This window comes from Lepisma saccharinum, chromosome 16, assembly GCF_977018435.1.
Source record: "Lepisma saccharinum chromosome 16, izLepSacc3.1, whole genome shotgun sequence".
Lineage (NCBI taxonomy): Eukaryota > Metazoa > Arthropoda > Insecta > Zygentoma > Lepismatidae > Lepisma > Lepisma saccharinum.
In genome coordinates, this window is record NC_139244.1 from 59,825,712 (window position 1) to 59,845,738 (window position 20,027).

A 20,027-nucleotide genomic window follows, 5' to 3' on the forward strand; every position below is an offset into this window, starting at 1 on the left:
TAGTTGGTAACGAGATTAGGAAATTATGGACTTACTACCTAGATACACTCAAAACAAATATCACCACGACACAATTAAACTTCAGCACATAGAAAAAAACTCGAAAAAAAAGCGAATCCGCTATGTCTCTCGGAGGGAACAGATAGGAGCTCAGCTTCCGTGGGACCGTGGGGATCGTTTACCTTCGCGCGTGGTCGGAAAGATTTTCTTCAGCGTCACTTTTGGAAATGATGATTTTAGGAGAAAGAAGTGTTCTTATTATGTTAATATAGATAATGTAAATAGCTAAAATGGGTGATAAGTAGGAGGAAACAGCCTGTTCCCTCTGTTCCATGGAGGGACCGCCACTGCGGCTTTTAGCCATCAAATTAGCTCTGCTGCCACCAGAGGACTCTGTCACTGATAGCTGCTGACATCTCCTGGCTCTACTTAGAACTAACACGAAATTATCGTTTTTTTCAGTGGTTCTTAACCTTCGTGAGACTGTGACCCAGTGCTTTTTTTTTCTAAGTCCCCAATGCCAACAAATTTACTGATATCACTGTAATATTTTAAACGCTATACCTTACTTAATACGTATCCCTGAAATGTGAAAAAATAAATTATGGCATAATTATGAAGAGTTATAGCTCCATCATGACAAAAGTTGTTGACAAATATAAAATTAAGGTTTAAATTAGCTGTCACTACTGGCTCTAACAATATCTTGTAGTTTCCTAATGCTAACATCATTAAATTAATTTGTGAAGTACTGGTTTTCACTGGCATGTTGCCTTTTGAACAAGAAAGGATTCTAATGAATTCTAATTGCGAAATGGTATGGTACATGTATTATTTATTACACTTGAAAAATTGATAACTATATTGTTAATTTGGTTTAAATTATCTTGGTTTCAGATAAGTTATATTCAGAAAATAACGGGTGGCGCACGAAAAACCGAACCCTGCCACGAGCAGATACAAAAAATAAATAAAATAAATAAAACAAATAAGAAATGCAAAGGTCTGCACTCTCATCTTTCTTTCCTTCTCTGAGAGAAAGAAGGAAGGAAAGGAAGAGAGAAAGGAAGAAGAAGGAAGGAAAGAGAAAAAAGGAAAGAAGCTTCTTTTCTTCTTTTTCTTTTCTTCTTTTTCTCTTTCCTTCTTTCCTTCTTTCTTTTCTTTCTAGAGAGAGGTTCTTTCCTTCTTCTTTCTTTCTTTGGAAGAGGAGAGAGAGAGAGAGAGAGAGAGAGATACCTCTCACTCTCTCTCTTCTTCTTCTTTCTTTCTCGAAGGAAAGAAAGAAAGAAGGAGAGAATGCCTTCTCCCTCTCTCTCTCTCTCTCTCCTTTCTTCCTTCTCTAATCCTTTCTTTCTTCCTATCTTTCTCTCACTTTCCCACCCCCTCTCTCCCTTTTATTTCCTTCTTTCCTTCTTTCTTTCTTTCTAGAGAGAGAAAAAAGGGAGAGAGAGAAAGAAAGAAGAGAAAGAAAAAGAGGAAGAGAAAGAATCTCATCTCTCTCTCTCTCTCACTCTCAGATAGAAAGAAACGGAAAGAAGGAACGAAAGAATGAAACAAAGAGAGAGAGAGAGAGAGAGAGAGAGAGAGAGAGAGAGAGAGAGAGAGAGAGACCTTTTTCCTTCTTTCTTTCCTTTTTTCTCTCTCTCTCTCTCTCCTTAAGAAAGAAAGAAAGAAGGAAAGAAAGAAAGAGAGAGAGGAGAAAGAGAGAGAATGAAATAAAAGATAGAAAGAAGATAGATACAAAAGAGAGAGAGAAGAAAGAGAGAGAAAGAGAAAAGAATGAAGGAAGAAAGAAAGGAGATAGAGATAGAGAGACAGAGAAAAAAGAAAGAAGGCTTCTATCTTTCCTTCTCTGAGAGAGAGAGTAGCAGAGAGTGTGTTTCTTTCCTTGCTTCTTTCCTTTTTTCTTGAGAGAAAGAGTAGAGAAGAAGGAGGGAGAAGAAAAAGAGAGAGAGAGAGAGAGTCTTTCTTTTTTCTTTCTTTCTTTCCATTTTCTTTCTCTCTTTCCTTCTTTCTTTCTTTCCTTCTCTCCAAAAGAGGAGAACAGAAGGAAGAAGAATTATCTTTCTTTCCTTCTTTCTTTCTTGCTTTTTCTCTCTTTCCTTCTTCTCTCTTTCCTTCGTTTGGAAAGAGAGAAAGAAGTAAAGAAAGAAAGGAGAGAAGGAAGGAAAGAAAGAAAGAAGGAACGAGAGGAAAGAAGAAAGAAGGAAAGAAGGTTTTCTTTCTTTTTCTTTCTTCTCTCTCTCTCTCTCTCTCTCTCTGAAGGAAAGAAAGAAAAAGAAGAAGGAGAGAAGGAAAGAAATAAGAAGATGGAAAGAAGGAAATAAAGAGAGAACAAGGAAAGAAAGAAAGAAGAAGGAGAGAAGGAAAGATAGATAGAGAGAGAGAGAGAGAGGTAGGTTTCTTTCTCTCTTTCTTTCTTTCATAGAGAGAAAGAAGGAAACAAGGAAGTTCCTCTCTCCTTCTTTCTTTCTTCTCTCTCTCTTTCTCTCTCTCTCTCTATCTTTCCTTTTCTCCTTCTTCTTTCTTTCTTTCCTTGTTCTCTCTTTATTTCCTTCTTTTTATCTTTTTCTTTCTTTCTCTCAGGATAGAAAGAAAGAAGGAAAGAAAAAAGAGAGAGAAGGAAGTTCTCTTTCCTTCTCTTTCTTTCCTTCTCTCTTTCTTTCCTCTCTCTCTCTCTTTCTCTCTCTCTTCTCTCTTTCCTTCTCTCCTACTTGCTTCCCCCTCTCTGTCTCTTTCTCTTTCTCTTCTCTCCTTAATTTTCTCCTTCTTTCTTCACACCCTCTCTCTCTCTCCTTTTTCTTTTTCAGTCTAGGAAAGAAAGAAAGAAGGAAGGAAAGAAAGAAAGGAGGAGAGTTTTTCTTTCTTTCCTTCTTTCTCTTTCCTCACCCTTCTCCTTCCTTCTTCTCTCCTCTTCTTTCTCTCTTCCCTTCTTTCTTTCCTTCTTTTTTCCTTCTTTCTTTCCTTAGAAAGAAAGGTAGAATCCCTTCTCTTTTCTTGAGAGAGAGAGAGAGAGAGAGAGAGAGAGACAGACCCCCCTTCCCCCCCTAGGGGTGCCCTTTCCTTTTTTGTCTCTCCTCTTTTCCCTCTCTCTCATCTCTGTCTTCTTTTTCTCTTTCTTTCCTTCTTTCTCTTTGTCTCTCTCTCTCCTCTCTCTGAAAGAAAGAAAAGAAAGAAGGAAAGAGAGAAAGAAGGAAAAGAGAAAGAAGGAAAAGAGAAAGAAGGAAAGAAAAAGAAGAAAAGAAGCTTCTTTCCTTTTTCTCTCTTTCCTTCTTTCTTCTTCCTTTCTCTCTTCCTTTCCTTCCTTCTTTCTCTCAGAGAAGGAAAGAAAGATGAGAGTGTAGACCTTTGCATTTTCTATTTGTTTTATTTATTTTATTTCTTTTTTGTATCTGCTCGTGGCAGGGTTCGGTTTTTCGTGCGCCACCCTGTATTTGTGCATTGTAAATCATCACTTCTGTCAGCTGAACAGGGAAAGCGACAGAAGGATATGAACGTCTGGACGAAACACTTACCATAATGACACTCCAAACATTTATCTGCAAAGTGTGTATTTTTTTGTATTTGTTACTGAATCGCGGCCGGGTATTATCGATGTCAGGGCCTGGTTGCGGCATGTTTCATGGTTTGCTTGTCCTGGAAACAAGGCAATTCGTTCCCCTGTCTTCATCATGCTTAAAGATTTTTCAAAATCTTATCAATTGTTTGAAATAGAATTGTCCTCAAGATGGACGCCGCAGAAAGATTTCCAAAGGCGAGGTCAAAATCATTAAGTTAGATATTGACATCAGGCAAGCATCTAGAAATATGTTGGGGGGGGGGGGGCAGATGGGCAAATCAAGTGTCTCAAAATAATGATGATGATAATAACAATAACAATAGTAATGTTTAAACTAAAATAATTATATTAAATTAAATAGAATAGTATTAATTAACCTATTCAAATTAATTAATATCATATTTTTATTAAATGAAAAAGGTCGGCAAAACTTATAAAGAAACAAGTGCCCTAGCAAGGAAATTAATGTCAAATAGATAAAAGAATTGAATATTTATTGCATGTGAAAAACATATGTTATATCCAGTTGACGAAAAATAAAGGTTCTCGTGATATTTTATGAATGTTACGTTATAAGTAGTAATAAATCTTTCTTAAATCTTCTTTCGTACTGCCATTCAAAATTCAAAATCGTATGATCCCAATATAATCCTTGCCTTGCAATAAGTTTGGCGGAAATAATTAATTTCCTATATTTTACTTCGCTTTTTGTGCCACTGTTGGCTAATTTCGAAGATGAGTATGAGTGATGATATTATGAAATTGATGAATGGACACTCACAAACACCAATACACAATCCAGGATTCGAACCTGGGACACCTGGCCTCTTACCGCGATGTGTTAACTTCTCCGCCATGTGGGCCGGCATGGCGGAAAGAAATAAAGCTCGATTAATCAGCAAGTAGGCTATATTTTCATTATTAAATTTTAGTTGTTTTATTATTTAATTATTTTCATTATCTTTTTCTGCACTAAGTTTTTCGAGGGATGGGTCCGACTTCCTGGCCCCCTCGACCCCCACTCTAAATATGTCCTTGATTGACATCCTAAGAAAGAAGTGTTTCAAGGGAGATGGAAAAAAAGATGAAAGAAGCAGAGGTGGAGATTGAGAGAAAGGATGAGAATTGAGGAGCCACAGAGAGAGAGAGAGAGATAGAGAGAGAGAGAGAGAGTGGGGGCAGGAAAGAGAAGAGAAAAAAGTGAGGAACAGATATAGAAGGAGAAATAAAGATGCGACATACACACAGATATATACATACAGGGTTAGTCAAAAGTATGGGGACAGGACAATAATAACGAGACAAGTGGGTATTGGTGTGGAAACTGCATTGAATGGGGGTGTAGCCATCATAGCAGCCATATTGGATTTCGTCATATTGGATATGTATGACACATCAATTTAGACTAGAATCGTCCAACAAACGACAATCCGAACTCATTTTGGATCTGTCGCCATTCGTGGAAGAGATAGGGTGTGCTACGTTTGACTGCAAAAAATGAGATTTGTCTGAAAGAATTTTTACTGTATTACTGTGGGTAACCGTACACTGCAAATTACAGAGAGCATGAACAAGAAAACATGACATTGACTTACAGAATGCCTTAAAGCAAGTGCTCAAACTGCTTCCTGCCGACTGTCTGTCAATATGCCAACCGATCGTAAAAACTGCAAAGTGCACGTTGCAGCAACATATCCTAGAAAGTCCTCTTGTTTCCTTGACAATACGATTCCGTAGATCATTCAGGGAGTGTGGTTTGGTGCGATACACTTTTTCCTTCATGTGCCCCCATAGAAAGTAATCCAGGGATGATAGATCAGGAGATCTTGCAGGCCATTCGATCATACCTCGACTTCCAATCCATCGTTGTGGAAAGGTTTCATGTAAGTATTGTCGAACATATAGTCCTGTGTGGACACTTGGATGGCAGGGACAATCACTTCACGAAGCATTGTCAGATACTTCTCACCCATGATACTAAGAGACATGGTAGGCTCATGCGCATAGCCGGAGTTTCCCCGGGGCTGCTGTGACGTCAACTGGCGAGCAATTCGAGATATCGCCCGCTACATCTGGAAGCGAATCTTCGTCTCTCGCTAACAAATAGACGTTTCTTTCTTTACTGATAGTTTTCTTCAAAATGGCTTGTGCTGTGTTCGGATGTAATAATTACAACAGTAAGACTAAAGGAGGAGCTGTTAGGTATTTTAGATTTCCGAGAGATAAAAATGAACGAAAACAGTGGATTTCGTTTTGTAGAAGCGTGTGTACTTCACACATATATGTATACTTATGTAAAATGTGGACCATGCGAAATTCCATTTTAGACGCGAATATAGAGTTCTTAATGCAATATTTGCCTAAATAAATTTGTATTTATTTATTATTTTATACTTTTTACAATTTATGACTATTTTAAAAACGGTTTCAAGACCAGATAAAAACTCCAAAACATATAAAGTTCTGGAGCTTATTCTGAGCTCATTTTGAATTTAATGGGATGGAAAATCAGGAGTTTGTAATATGAAAATTGCGAGCAAAGCTACATGTATTAATTTTAATGCAGGTTGCTATGGAGTGAGGAACATTCCCCCTCCTAACTTGATTCATTCCAAATCAGGAATAATCATTTCCTACCCACTGAATATGAAAATCATATTTTTAAATATATCGTACTTACAGAATTCCACTTCAGTTGAATTCATTTTAGAGCCCCATAGCTATATATAAAATATCATTAAACTAATTTATGGCAGATATGTACCGTATACAGTGCCCTTTAGAAGCCATGTATTCGGTATTTTCTCAGACTTCTAGAAGGTGTGTTACAAGTATTTTTCTATCAAATAAGAAATCTTTGACGTATGTTAACAGCACTTTTCGAACGCTTGTTGACAGCTATAGAGTTGTGTTGCCTTTTTTTAAAAAAATATACTGAATCGACATGATTCCCGATCAACTCGCAAGAGATCCAACGACATAATAATTATTTGTAATGTAATTAGCTGTACCTTATGATGCTCTTCAAACACTGAAAGTACTATCATTGAATGTGCTAAACCGAAATCCTTCATATCTCAGAGCAGGCTAGTTAGAGGAAAACCATATGCTCGAAATAATTTCTTTCAATGGTTGGTGGACAATATGAAGAGCCGGTTTGAAAAGCTAGGTTTCATTTCGGGTGTGGCCGTATTAAATGCAGATACATACGTGTGTTTTATGGTGACATGTTAATTCCTCGTTTATATAAAAAGGTGAACTTTAATGTAAGCGAAAGCATGTATGCATCACCAGTCGAAGATATTCACATCTACAAGGAAAATTCAATACACATTCCCACCTCACTCAAAGACCTTGTGAATCCAATCCAAATTGTAGCAATATCTACAGCTGAGTGTGAAAGCGGGGTCAGTGCCATGAACTTTACCGTAACTGATTAGAGAAATTATTTAGAAGTTTTACACCTGCTTTTTTTTCAATACTTGTAGACTCCCAGTGTTTTTTTAATGCAGAAAACTTTGCAACAAAATGGATCAAGTCATAAGCATTACAGTGTTCTTGACAAGCCAAATGGCAAATCATCGAACCTGCAGTGTCTCATTAATTTCGTGCATTCAACTGAATAATGTAATTTTCTTACAGTTTGGCTTTAGAATTTAACTTGAAATGGTGTTATGTTTGTGTTGCATTCAATATCAAAATTAGATTTTTAGAAATTTATGTCCAATTCTAAGCATATCTAATTCATAGGTAAATCCTCCCCTTCTGATAAAAATCACAAATCGCACCCTGTTTTAATGTCTAGGAAATATCGCTGATCCATTTCAACTAGGAATGGTATCGAGATGAGACAAATATATCACCACTCAAACTTTCACAACGTATATATGTCATTAAAGCAAAATCTTTTCTTAATAACGTTTTTCTGCTTTATATTTTGTTCGACGCTGCGATACATTTTATCCTGAATTGATGAAACCGGGCAGCACAAGCTCGCAATTGTCACTAATGGATTAACTTTTCAATTACAATAAACAAAATAAACGACTTATTTGGAATATGAACAAGATATACGTTTTGTATGTCTGAAAAAGACACACTAATTTAAATTTATTTTAAGTAAATTCTTCAAATGTGATACCAAAGTTTCGAACGAGATCGTCTCAGACATCAAGTATCGTCTCAGACATCAAGTATCGTCTCGTTTTGATATTGCAGAGATTTATTTCAGTCTCTTCTCCAAATTTGAGACTTTTCTTGTCTCAGTACCATCTCTATTTTCAAAAAATCTCTTAATATATAGGTTTAAGTACAGTTTTCCGAACACCCTCTGACAAAGTTATAAAAATAATCGCTGAGGTACGAGGGGGTGCTGAAAAGTTCGTAGCCCAACCCAGAAGGAGTGCACGTGGAATGATGAAATTTTACAGTTATTCTACATACTCCCCCCGAAGTTCAATACACTTCTTTGCACGGTGCTCCATTTTTTGCAGACCAGTGAAAAACAATTCTGAAGGCTGTTCCACACAACACTGTTCCGTAGTACTAATCACCTCCTTATCAGATCCAAAATGGCGTCCTTTCAAGTGTTGTTTGCGTTTGGGGAATAGGAAATAGTCTGACGGAGCTAGATCTGGGGAATAAGGGGGATGATCTAGACATTGAAACCCTAGATCATGCAATGTCAGTTGTGTTTGCAGTGCTCGATGGACAGGGGCATTGTCCTGCAGAAACAGAATTCCTTTTTTCATTTTTCCGCGGCGTTGCACTTTCAATTTGTCTTTCAATTTTGTGAGTAATGCAGAGTAATACTCTACGTTAAATGTCTGACCCTTGGGCAGGTAGTCTGTGAGTACGACTCCATCCTTATCCCAGAAGAATGTTGCAAACACTTTCCCAGCCGACTTCTGCCTCTTGAACTTCTTGGGACAAGGGGAACCTGAGTGCCGCCACTCCATTGACTGTTGTTTCGTTTCAGGATCGTAGTGGTACAACCATGTTTCATCCATGGTTAATATCCGTGACAGAAATTGGTCGGCATTGCGTTCAAAATGGGCAATGACTACCCTTGATGTCCTCACTCTTTCACGTTTTTGATCTGCTGACAGATTTTTGGGAACCCATTTTGCCGAGAGCTTGCGCATGTCCAAGTCATTATGAATTATGGTACCAACGCGTTCCCGAGAATGCCCATAATCTCTGCCACACGTTTTGCTGAGATTCTGCGATTTTCAAGAATAAGGTCATGAATTTCATCCACGATTTTGGGGACAGTCACTGTTTTTGGTCTTCCTGCACGTGGAGCATCATCTCTTGAAAAATTGCCACGTTTAAACTGTGCCACCCACTTCTTCACCACTGCATATGATGGAGGAGAGTCCCGGAGTGTTCCACTGATTTCCTCATGAATTTGCTTCGGCGACTTTCCTTGGTGGAACAAAAATTTGATGACACCTCTGATCTCGATGTTTGTGAAATTCGCTGGCTGGGCACACATGCATCACTTCAGGGGCCTGAAAACCACAATAACAATTCCGCTATTAATATGAAAATTTGCATGTGTACATACCACGATATGTTCTTTAAAACTGTAAAGTTTCATCATTCCACGTGCAATCCTTCTGGGTTGGGCTACGAACTTTTCAGCACCCCCTCGTATATTGTATCCCCGAAATTGGTCTGTCGTGTCGCATCTCGAAAACAAGACGAGGCAAAAATTCGTTTCGGAAAATTCCATTTGAAAAATTCAAAATGAAAGAAGGTCAGTCATATGCTCTTCTGATGCAGATTTATATCTTCGAATCGACGCGATCACTTGTTTACAAAACATGCACCCCCTTATACGTAGGGAATTCGTCTGCAGTGTGATTTTCTGAAAGTAAACTTTAACTCATTCCATCGTTTCACATACATTTTGAATAATTTTCATCTACGTAAAAAGATTTCCAAACACAGATCAATGAACTAACTAGTAGCAAGCACAATGTAGTACATGTAGAATAAGTCTACAACGGTTTGAATTCCTATGGTAAGGAAAATAATGCTTACAACTTATATTTTTTGTATTGAGCAATTAGAAAATACTAGGTTCTTTTAACAGTAGCATCTTGTATCTGAGGGGGGGGGGGTGACAAGGGGTACAACTAGAATCTTCGATTTAGGGGGTACAGTACCTCCTTCAATAATTTAGGGGATACAATGTACCCCTGTACCCCCCGTTCCTGCGCCACTGTTCTTATGGGTTTGATTCTATGTTAAGAATGATTACGTCTTCCCTTGTGCTTGTACGTGTGGGACTGTAATGTTGTTTGTGTACTTTATAAAATTAGAGTTAAACTAAAAAAATTGCAGTACAAACTTATATTAGAAATAATGTAACTAAACATTTGGCGTTTAGGAAATATCGTTTACAAGAAAGAAAAAACTGCACTATATAAAATTTTATATTTATATTCTTCATTCTTCCATTAAAGAAAATATTCAATTTAGATTTTTGTTGTTTCATTGATACTTTTTCCACCCGACGAACTGTATCTTGGATGACTACCGTGACTACCTCCCTATGTACTATATTTAACTTATTTTTACTACTTTTCACAAACACTGATATGGGTATATTAAACAAACTAAAATTAGTAACAATGACACAGGAGGATCTTAGAATAAATGTGTTTTAACACGTTACATTTTAGGAATTTAAATATGTAGGCTTCATTTTAAATTTACGTATCATCAGACAATATATCATTTAGTAAACGCAAGTAGTGTCTACTGAGTTACAAAAGTTCGAATACCGGGTAAAGCATTTCTGTTACTTGCCTTTGCGAAATATAGAAGAAAAAGCAACAGCCATGGTAAAAATGCAAAAATATTAACACAATGTCCAAACACTTACAAGGATCAATGCAACATGTGTTAACTTGAGATACAGAGGAAAAAGTGACTGAATTAGCTACAGGTTTTCTTCCGTATGTGTACGCTCTATCTATGGCTCTATTCATTCCTACTTTTACTGACTTTGTGCCAAAAGAAATACCGGTCCTTTTAAGCAGTAAATAAGGTTTTTAACCTTCCCCGGAAAACTTCATTCAATGAAAAAGAACACCTGCTATGTGTTTTCTACCCGTTGGCTGCGACATTTGCTCACCAGATGACGTAATGCGCTGGAAGGGACGAAAGTCGTCCGCCGGATGAGCCAACCTACTACTCTTAGAACCATGTTCTCACCTGTCAGATTGCCGTCAATGAAGAAAGGGCCAAGGATGATGCCTCCCATCATTCCTACCCAAACATTCAGTTTCTGTGGATATTGGGTATGATGTTCCATCATCCAATGCGGGTTTTCATCGCTCCAATAGTGACAGTTATGTCGCTTCACCTGCACGTTTAACATACTGTAAATGTCGCTTCATCAGAGAATACAATGTCAATGACGTGAATACTATCGTTATCGATATTTCGCATTATTACTTCGCAAAGTTCAATACGGCGATCAAAATAATTTTCCGTCAGTTCGTGCACTAAGCTCACTTTGTAGGGTTTAAACTTACTATGCACTAAATGTCGTTGCACTGAACTCTGGGAAATGTCCAGCGTGTTGGCAACGCTGGTTGTCGATGTATGCGGATTTTCCACAGAAGATTGTAACACATCCAAAGAAACTGCTTCGTTGCTACACGATTTCGGCCTTCCTGATGGCACACGGCCTTTAACATTTCCACTTGCTGGAAAACGTCAAATGGTTCTTTCGACGGTTGACTTCGAAATTTGGTTATGTTCAGGGAATGTAGCATTAAATAACTGTCACACCTCGGTATACGATCGCTTGCGATCTCCATAGACACGCATCATTAATAAATTAATACGTTCTCGTTCACTGAGCTCCATTTTGACCACTGACAGTGACACAAATCTCCTTCCTTTGGCACAACACTCACCAACATGAGCAACATGCAGAACCTTCGCAAGGACGATAACAAATGCAACTGACCTTCGAGGAAGTTGACTACAATCTACAAGGGATGTGTACAGGTAGAGTCCATATCCAGGCAAACACTGTTATTGCTGTCCGTGGAAGGGAAAGTAAAACATATACGTACCTGATGCTCTTAATTTGTCGAATAGGATTGTTAGCTACAAAAGAGTATGTTACTCTGTTGTAAGGAAGGATTGTTTAGACTGGCATTCTTTAATTCGGTAATTTGCGATATTATGTTGTTTCAACATACTGTCAAAACAAACCGGGGAAAGGACTAGAGGCAGGAAGGGAAGAAACGAAGAGAAGTAGAAGTCAGGGCCTCGAATTAAGGTACCATTCCGGCATTCGCCTGGGGGTACTGAGGAAAACCGATCTCCCGATCTATCACCACTGGTTTACTTTATGGGGGCACATGAAGGACAAAGTGTATCGCACCAAACCACACTCCCTGAATGATCCACGGAATCGCATTGTGGAGGAAACAAGAGGACTTTCTTGGGATATGCTGCTGCAACGTGCACTTTGCAGTTTATATGATTGGTTGGCATATTGTCAGACAGTCGACGGGAAGCAGTTTGAACACTTGCTTTGAGGCATTCTGTAAGTCAATGTCATGTTTTCTTGTTCATGCTCTCTATAATTTGCAGTGTACAGTTACCCACAGTAATACAGTAAAAATTCTTTCAGACAAATCTCATTTTTTGCAGTGAAACGTAGCACACCCTATCTTTTCCACGAATGGCGATAGGTCCAAAATGAGTTCGGATTGTCGTTTGTTGGACGATTCTAGTCTAAATTGATGTGTCATACATATCCCTTCCATTTGAAAATATTGTGTTATATCCAAAATAACGAAATCCAAGATGGCTGTCATGATGGCTACACCCCCATTCAATGCAGTTTCCACGCCAATACCCACTTGCAACATGTGATATTCCTCCGTCCACACGTCTCGTTATTACTGGCCTGTCCCGATACTTTTGACTAACCCTATATATATATCTATTAGGGCTAGGATTTTCATGACTTAGCAGATTTTTGTTTGGTAAGAGTGATGTGTTGCCTAAATATATAGAAATTCATATTGTGAAGAAACTAATTGAATTAAGGTGCTTTTTAAGGGCATGTTTAAGCATATTATGCCATTTCTACGTGATAGAGCATATGTTGATAGATTTTCGGTCATATTCAGCATATTTTCTCATTTCCAAGGAATATATAGCTATTTTTGAAGTGGATTCGCTCTTACTCGCATGTTCACTCAAGTTGTTGATCTTGTTACAATTATACGTCACAGTTTATTTCCTGAAAAATGGTGAAAACCAGTCTCCTTTTCTAATGGAATGAAATCAGAAAATGGACTTTGGCCCAAAATAACTCCGAGCAAATATGTGCTTATTGTTGAATTTCTTCGATGTGTAGGTCACTGTCTATTTTCTACAAAATTATGAGATCCCCTATTGCAATGCAATGCAAGTTTTCTCTCGATACTACAGAACTTGAACCGATTGAGATTGTTTACTTTAAATATGCTCCTCTTGTGTCAGCCGAAGTACAAAGAAGCTTTTCTCAGTACAAGGCTTTGCTGGCTGAATAGACAATAATTTTATTTGAAAATTTACAGAAAGTATTCATTGTACATTGCAACTCAGGGCTCATGAAGTGAACTAAAAGTAATATCTCAAAATATCTCAAGATATGTTAAATATTGATGTTTGAAACAGTTCAGCTGTAAGGGCATATTTTCAAATTGTAGTACATATTTTTTAAAAAAATTTTAGGTCATAAGACCATTTTATATTTTGCATATTTTGTTGATTTTAGGTCATAAAAATCGTAGCCCTAATAATAATTATCACATAAAAACTCTTCTTATATGACTTGCAGAAATGGTTACATTGAGAGAATTGAGCAACAAAATGTTTACTAAATTTCTTTCTTTGCAAGGCGACAATACTAATGCCGTAGTGTATCAATATAATTTCACAGAGCTACGTGGTGTTTACACTTACACAACTTCCTGTCTTTTTGTTCGTTTGGCATTCCCTTTGCCTCAGCGCCTCTATATCTGGGACCGATTGGAAATAATGGAATTTAAAAATCGCCGAACGACTGTTTTAGATAGGGTGAAGCGGGAATTTGCGCGGTGGGCCAATCCGACCCTGTTAATAAACCATTCCGGTTTTGCATGGAACCTTTTTTCATTTACTGTACAGGGTGAGTCAAAAGTCAGGTTACATAGGATGGCGCCCTTCTTCTTACAGGTCAATTTCCTGGTGCATGGATCGGCCGACGTTGTCCCGTTGAGTGGCCACCGTGGTCTCCAGATCTGACATCAATGGATTTTTTTTTCATTTTGGTTCATTTAGATTCAGAACATCCAGCATCTGAAAGAACGCACCGTGAAGACATGATTATGCACGCGTTTTGCAAAAGGTTCTGGAGAACTGGAAACGTCGCGTGCACAAATGCATTAATATTCAAGAAAAACTAAATATGCTGACTAAGGCAGTAATTTATTTTATTATAAAACATAAACTAAACGTAACGTTTCAACCTTCTAGCAAGGTCTTCTTCAGACTCTGTACCAAGTACAAATGTAACAAGGTACAAAACAGGACGATATGTATACACAAACATTACTCCCCTCCAGACTATTAGAAAGTTGTTCTGGAACATTCTAGTAGGCGGCTTTCCCTTGTCAACTGTACTTTCACCTAAAAGGCTAAAAACATTTACTTTCATCTAGAATACTGTTAGACTCTTTATCTCACGCTCTTTTTCCTTCATTCTTCTTCCTTCTTCTCTCCTCTTTCTCTCTTGTCCTTTCCACTCTTTCTAACACCTTCTTCCATTCTTTGTTTAACTTCAGTCCCCCATTCCAGTTCATTATCTATTCTTCACCTTTCTTCTATTTTCCTTGGCCTCCTTTCATTTTCTCACTAGTATTCTCTTCTCCCTTCCTATCTGCTTAGCCTCATCCCACTCTATGTCATGCCCCGTTTCTCTCGTGTGTTTAAATATAGCATTTACATCATCCCTATGTTGTTTCAACCTGTCTTTCAGCCTTTTTTTCGTTTCTCCTATGTACACACTCTGACATTCTTTACATTTCACTTCGTAGATAATCCCTTCCTCTTCCTCTTCTCTGCTTTCCTTTTTCTTGCTTGTATTCTTCGCTATTCCTAAGATGCTTCTTCCTCCCTTCCTGTAAGTTTTAATGCCCGTTTTCCTAAGCACTTTGCATATCTTTCCTGTGGTCTTCCTCATACTCCTTATTCCAAACCTTTTCTCTTTTTCTTTTTCTTCCTCTTTTTCTTTCTCTTCCAATTCTCCCCTGCCCCTTTTCTTCCTTCTTCTGTTTATGTCCAGTCTATCCTCCTTCTCAAAGCCATTCTTTTCCAGCTGTTTTCTAGAATACTAGTGAGAAAATGAAAGGAGGCCAAGGAAATAGAGAAGAAAGGTGAAGAATAGATAATGAACTGGAATGGGGGACTGAAGTTAAACAAAGAATGGAAGAAGGTGTTAGAAAGAGTGGAAAGGACAAGAGAGAAAGAGGAGAGAAGAAGGAAGAAGAATGAAGGAAAAAGAGCGTGAGATAAAGAGTCTAACAGTATTCTAGATGAAAGTAAATGTTTTTAGCCTTTTAGGTGAAAGTACAGTTGACGAGGGAAAGCCACCTGCTAGATTGTTCCAGAACAACTTTCTAATAGTTTGGAGGGGAGTAATGTTTGTGAATATATATCGTCCTGTTCTTGTACCTTGTTACATTTGTACTTGGTACAGAGTCTGAAGAAGACCTTGCTAGAAGGTTGAACCGTTACGTTTAGTTATGTTTTATAATAAAATAAATTACTGCCTTGGTCAGCATATTTAGTTTTTCATATCATGGAAACAAGGCTTAATGGTGTTATAATATTCAAGGTGCACAAATTGAATATATGTACTGTAAATCCATATGTAACCTGACTTTTGACTCACCTTGTATATGACGGATCAGTACGGTATCGAGAAAACACTAATGTCAGCCCATTTCTGCTGCACACACCCACCCACCCATCCAACATACACACACACACATACACTAGTGTTTACATACACACATATACATATATAAAGTGTACTCTATTGAAATGACTTCCTTCCATTGAACTTATAGTGTAAAGAAATGAACTTTATAATAACTGACCAATTTCCTCATGTTGCTAGCTGAAGGCTGCGGCCCGTCGCTTCCCCTGACCTCAATCCCGCTGGCCACTCTGGTCCTCAGGCTGTTGTGCATGGACACGATCTCGCGTTGCTCTTCTGCAGTGATCCCGCTGCTTCCTTCACCACACGTCTGGTCTACGTCCTGGATTTTAAAAAGAGGCATTATATTTACATGTGATGTTGGAGAGATTTTAATATTATGATTTTAAACAAGAAAGCAAGCAAGCAGCCTTTAGTAACTCTTAGTTTCAACACAATACTATACCAAAAACATTTTCGTTAACAATTGTTTATTAACTATATCTAACATAAATATAGCTATACTTCGTTTTCTGTGTCACGGTTGTTAGCGTAATGTTTTACTCCTAGGGTTTGAATACCCTCAAGTCGTTATATTTGTCCCAGTGAAATGTTTACGCAAAAAACTAAAATTATTCTCTCATCGGCAACTAAACTACGAGTAATGACACAAACGAAATCACTGCAGGTTGGTGGGAGGGAAGGAGCAGACAGACACACAAGCACTATATATATGAATGGCTTATTGCAGAAAGGTACCTGAGTCACATTTTTGATGTATCGGAGTTAATGGTATTTTTGATTTTCCTAGTTACAGACACATCTTTTAGTGAAGAAAGGACGTCAGTTACACGAGGCTATAGGCAAAAAAATGCACAGTGAAAAGTGTATTTTAATGCAGAAAGGTACCTGAGTTACTGACTCGTGCCCTTTTCTGCAATAAACTTACCCGTATTTATACGTTGTACGAACTGTGTACGCTAATCTGCAATGCAGCTCGGGGTGGTAAAATTACTGTCAAACTTATTGACACCAGTAACATTATTGGTCTCGCAACGTGGTGGCCTCATGTCTACATAAAAAATGTGGCATCTGTGAAAACTACCATGTGTTCCTACAAGAATAGGAGTATCATTACTTTGAATACTGTGTTGAACATAAGGGTACTGCCAAGGTATCCGAATTCATCAAAGGTTTGACGTCTCACACCTTCTATTTGTCAAAAAAGGTGCAAGAATTGTAATTCCTACGCCACGTACGTTCCCAGTTGCACGTATGCCGATCAAGCTTACTAAATTGAAGGACATAGGAACTGCCTTGTCGTATGTACAGACGACGTCAAAGGATTTTATGAAGATATTCTTCAGTGGCCCACTACACACGGCAATGAAACAGACTCAGATGTAGAATAACACATGCATGTATGACTTCGTACATTATTGTACTTCAAACACCGACAATAAGTCCAGAAAGTGCAGTACACTGTCATTCATTGATGAATCTATAATTTTCTGTGGCATATATAACATAACCTAACCTAACCTAGCTTATGTGGCAACGACAAACGTGCGTTTGTAGGATATTTCTCGTCTTATTTCTCACAGTTTTCACTTTTATTGCAGAAAGGTACTGGAGTCACAACTTTTTCATCTCCACTGTCTCTAGCAGCATACTGCGGGGGGGTGCATTGAGAGTTGCAAAATTAACTATTCTTTATGCTGAATATTTGAGCCAACAGCGGTACATTTCTTTCTTACACTATCAATAATATACGATTTTTCTTGTTTTTCTCAGAATTGTGCAAAGGTGACTCAGGCCCCTTTCTGCAATAAGCCATCCATATGTACTAGCTGATTACCCGGCGTTGAACCGCATTGGGAGTGTCACGAAAACTATGGATTCCATTCGCAACACAGCCAGAATGTCAGACAACCCGAGAAACACTGTCGTTGTGCGGATTGCATAGAGCCACGGATGTCTGTTTGTGCGGAATTTAATATCGGTGGTTCTCGATTATTTTTACATGTGACCACTTCCCACCCCACCCCTATGGGTGCCAGGGGTGTCTTACCCCAAAATATTTTTTCCAGATTGCAAGTGATACGTGTACCAAGTTTGGTTGAAATTACTCCAGGCGTTCGAGAGTTATGCCGGAACAAACAAATATACACACCCACACATACATCCATTTTTATATATGTATACAAGCTATATGTATGTATGTGTGTGTGTGTGTATATATATATGTGTGTATCATTAAATATATGTCATTAAATATATGTCAAGTATTAAATAATTAAATAATTAAATATGCAATATATTATATGGACTGTCCTTCATTCAAAACTCGATTGCAAATTGAAGATTTAAATATACTATTGATGCTATGAACAGTGATTTCCGTGACATGGGGCAAAAATTATGAGACATTAAGAAGATAATTGTTTCCGATATAAAATTCACATCTAAACGTTATTACGTGTTTTATTTACATATTTTGCAGTAGCCAGGAGTAGGTAAGTAACACTTTTTTCACCATAATTTTCATTTTGTTTTTTTCCTGTTTCCAGTATTTCCATGTCATAGACCATCACTAAACACACCTTTTGTTGCCTTCAAACATCAACAGCGTTGCCACTGTACCTCATAATTTTTTTAAAACACCCATTTGGACCGGTACGCCTTTACGAGGCATTTCAGGATTGGCTATACGCGAAAACGATCGGTTTTCTTCTCTGAACTATAGATGGCGAAATAGTCCACCTACCCAAGGTGGAAATTGACGTCCAAATTTCCGTACGAGTGTTTGACATGCAATTTTCCATGCTTTGTGGAAAAATAAATTTACACTTTCACTTACATTTGGCAACACTGCATGAACAACACTGCACCCCGTTTGTTGTTTCTATGTTTAAAAATATCTACTTGGACAGGGCTAACATGTGGTGTATGACTTATGTATGTACAGGTTTCGGTTACAAAGTAACGCCACTCTTAATTCCCAGTTGCGCCGTTCGTGGGACACCCTGTAGTTACACACATATACGTGGATAACTAGTGTGTCTGAAAAATCACGCAACCGAGATTTAGAACGTACCGAAACTTTTGTACAAAAAGCGATAGAGATTGGGTATTAACTTTGTTTATATGGATATGTTTTAAACATTAAATCAGAAAAGCATGCTTTACATGAATATTCAGTGTTTGGACAAAGTTACTAAGGAGTAAAAAAAAGTCTTTGCTCAAAGTAAAAACAAACATGGATAAAACACAGCTATGGAGTCGCTTGCAAAAATTTTTGATGTGTATCGATAGTTTGTATGGGTAATTATCGAATTGATAAAATAGCGCATTCCATACATTACTAACGGTTTTATGTGTTAACTAAGCTTCTTTTTCGAAGTCACGAGGTGTACTGGCAACATTGATGAAAGAATAAATCTGAAATTTATCGTACAAAAACTAACCTAAATCTTTTTGTATATCAGAGGTATCGAGTTCGAATCCCGTCCTGGACATGGATGTTCTTTGTGAGTGTCCCCTCAATTTCATAATACCATTACTCATCCTCATCGTCGCGACTGACCAAAGGTGAAGGAAAATCGACATAAAATAACCCAATTCAATTACTCAACCAGTAGTTCAGAAAGATGCGCATGATGAGAGTACCATAATTGAGGCATTCGCATTTCCCCAAAGCGCAAATATTTATTTAATAAATTTACTTGAGTGGACAAATTGGTAAACCAGCCCCTATCGTCATCTAACTACTGGTGTTGGTGCTGACTGGTGCTGTCAAAAAGCTTTTTACACTTCTTGAATTTCACAAAGCGAGTGAACGTGGCGATGGACAATTTGCCTCGCTAAGTTTTTACATCGCACTCTACTACTTCGCAACCACATACCTCTAATGGACTCCGTTAGTGGTGACGTCACAAGCAGACGACGAGCTGGAACTGAGTCTAAACAACGGGCAAACGTGTTTTCTTCCTATTCAAATCAATGGGATTTTCCATCGGAAGGGGTAGTTTTAATTATTGTGACAGCAGTTATGAAACAATATTATGGTGCGTATCGTACGTCGATGTAAAGATGAGATTTCGGAGAATACGACTCTATATCACACATATCTTACAGAGAATAAGGTAAAGAATAACCGGAGTAAGAAAATAATGTATTTTCAAAACATTCCACTTCCGAGCACAGCCGAAGCCGGGCCGAAGCTCACCAGATCTCAAGTAGGTCATGCTGCCGCTATGGATGATGGGAAACCAGCAGCTTCAGGCGATGAAACCGGCGGCGCCCATTGGCTGTGATTCCGGATCGGATTCCTTTCTGACATTCGCTTTACTCATTTTCCAACTCCATTTATTCTTTCCATTCTCATCTGTAAGGTATATGTTATATATAGACGTATTCTCAAAAATCTCATCTTTACATTGATGTACGATGCACATCACATTTTTGTCTCGTCCATAGACT

General features: G+C 38.0%; 1 protein-coding gene across 1 annotated transcript in view; it reads right to left on the bottom strand.

Annotated features, from left to right (window-relative positions):
* LOC146000602 (venom allergen 3 homolog) overlaps positions 1-15,909 on the bottom strand; it is a 30,120-nt gene extending 14,211 nt beyond the window's left edge. Inside the window, exon 1 of the mRNA XM_083138357.1 lies at positions 15,727-15,909. Within this exon, the coding sequence (XP_082994483.1) occupies positions 15,727-15,909 (183 nt within the window). The remainder of the gene's footprint in view (positions 1-15,726) is intronic.
* Between the last annotated feature and the right edge of the window lie 4,118 nt (positions 15,910-20,027).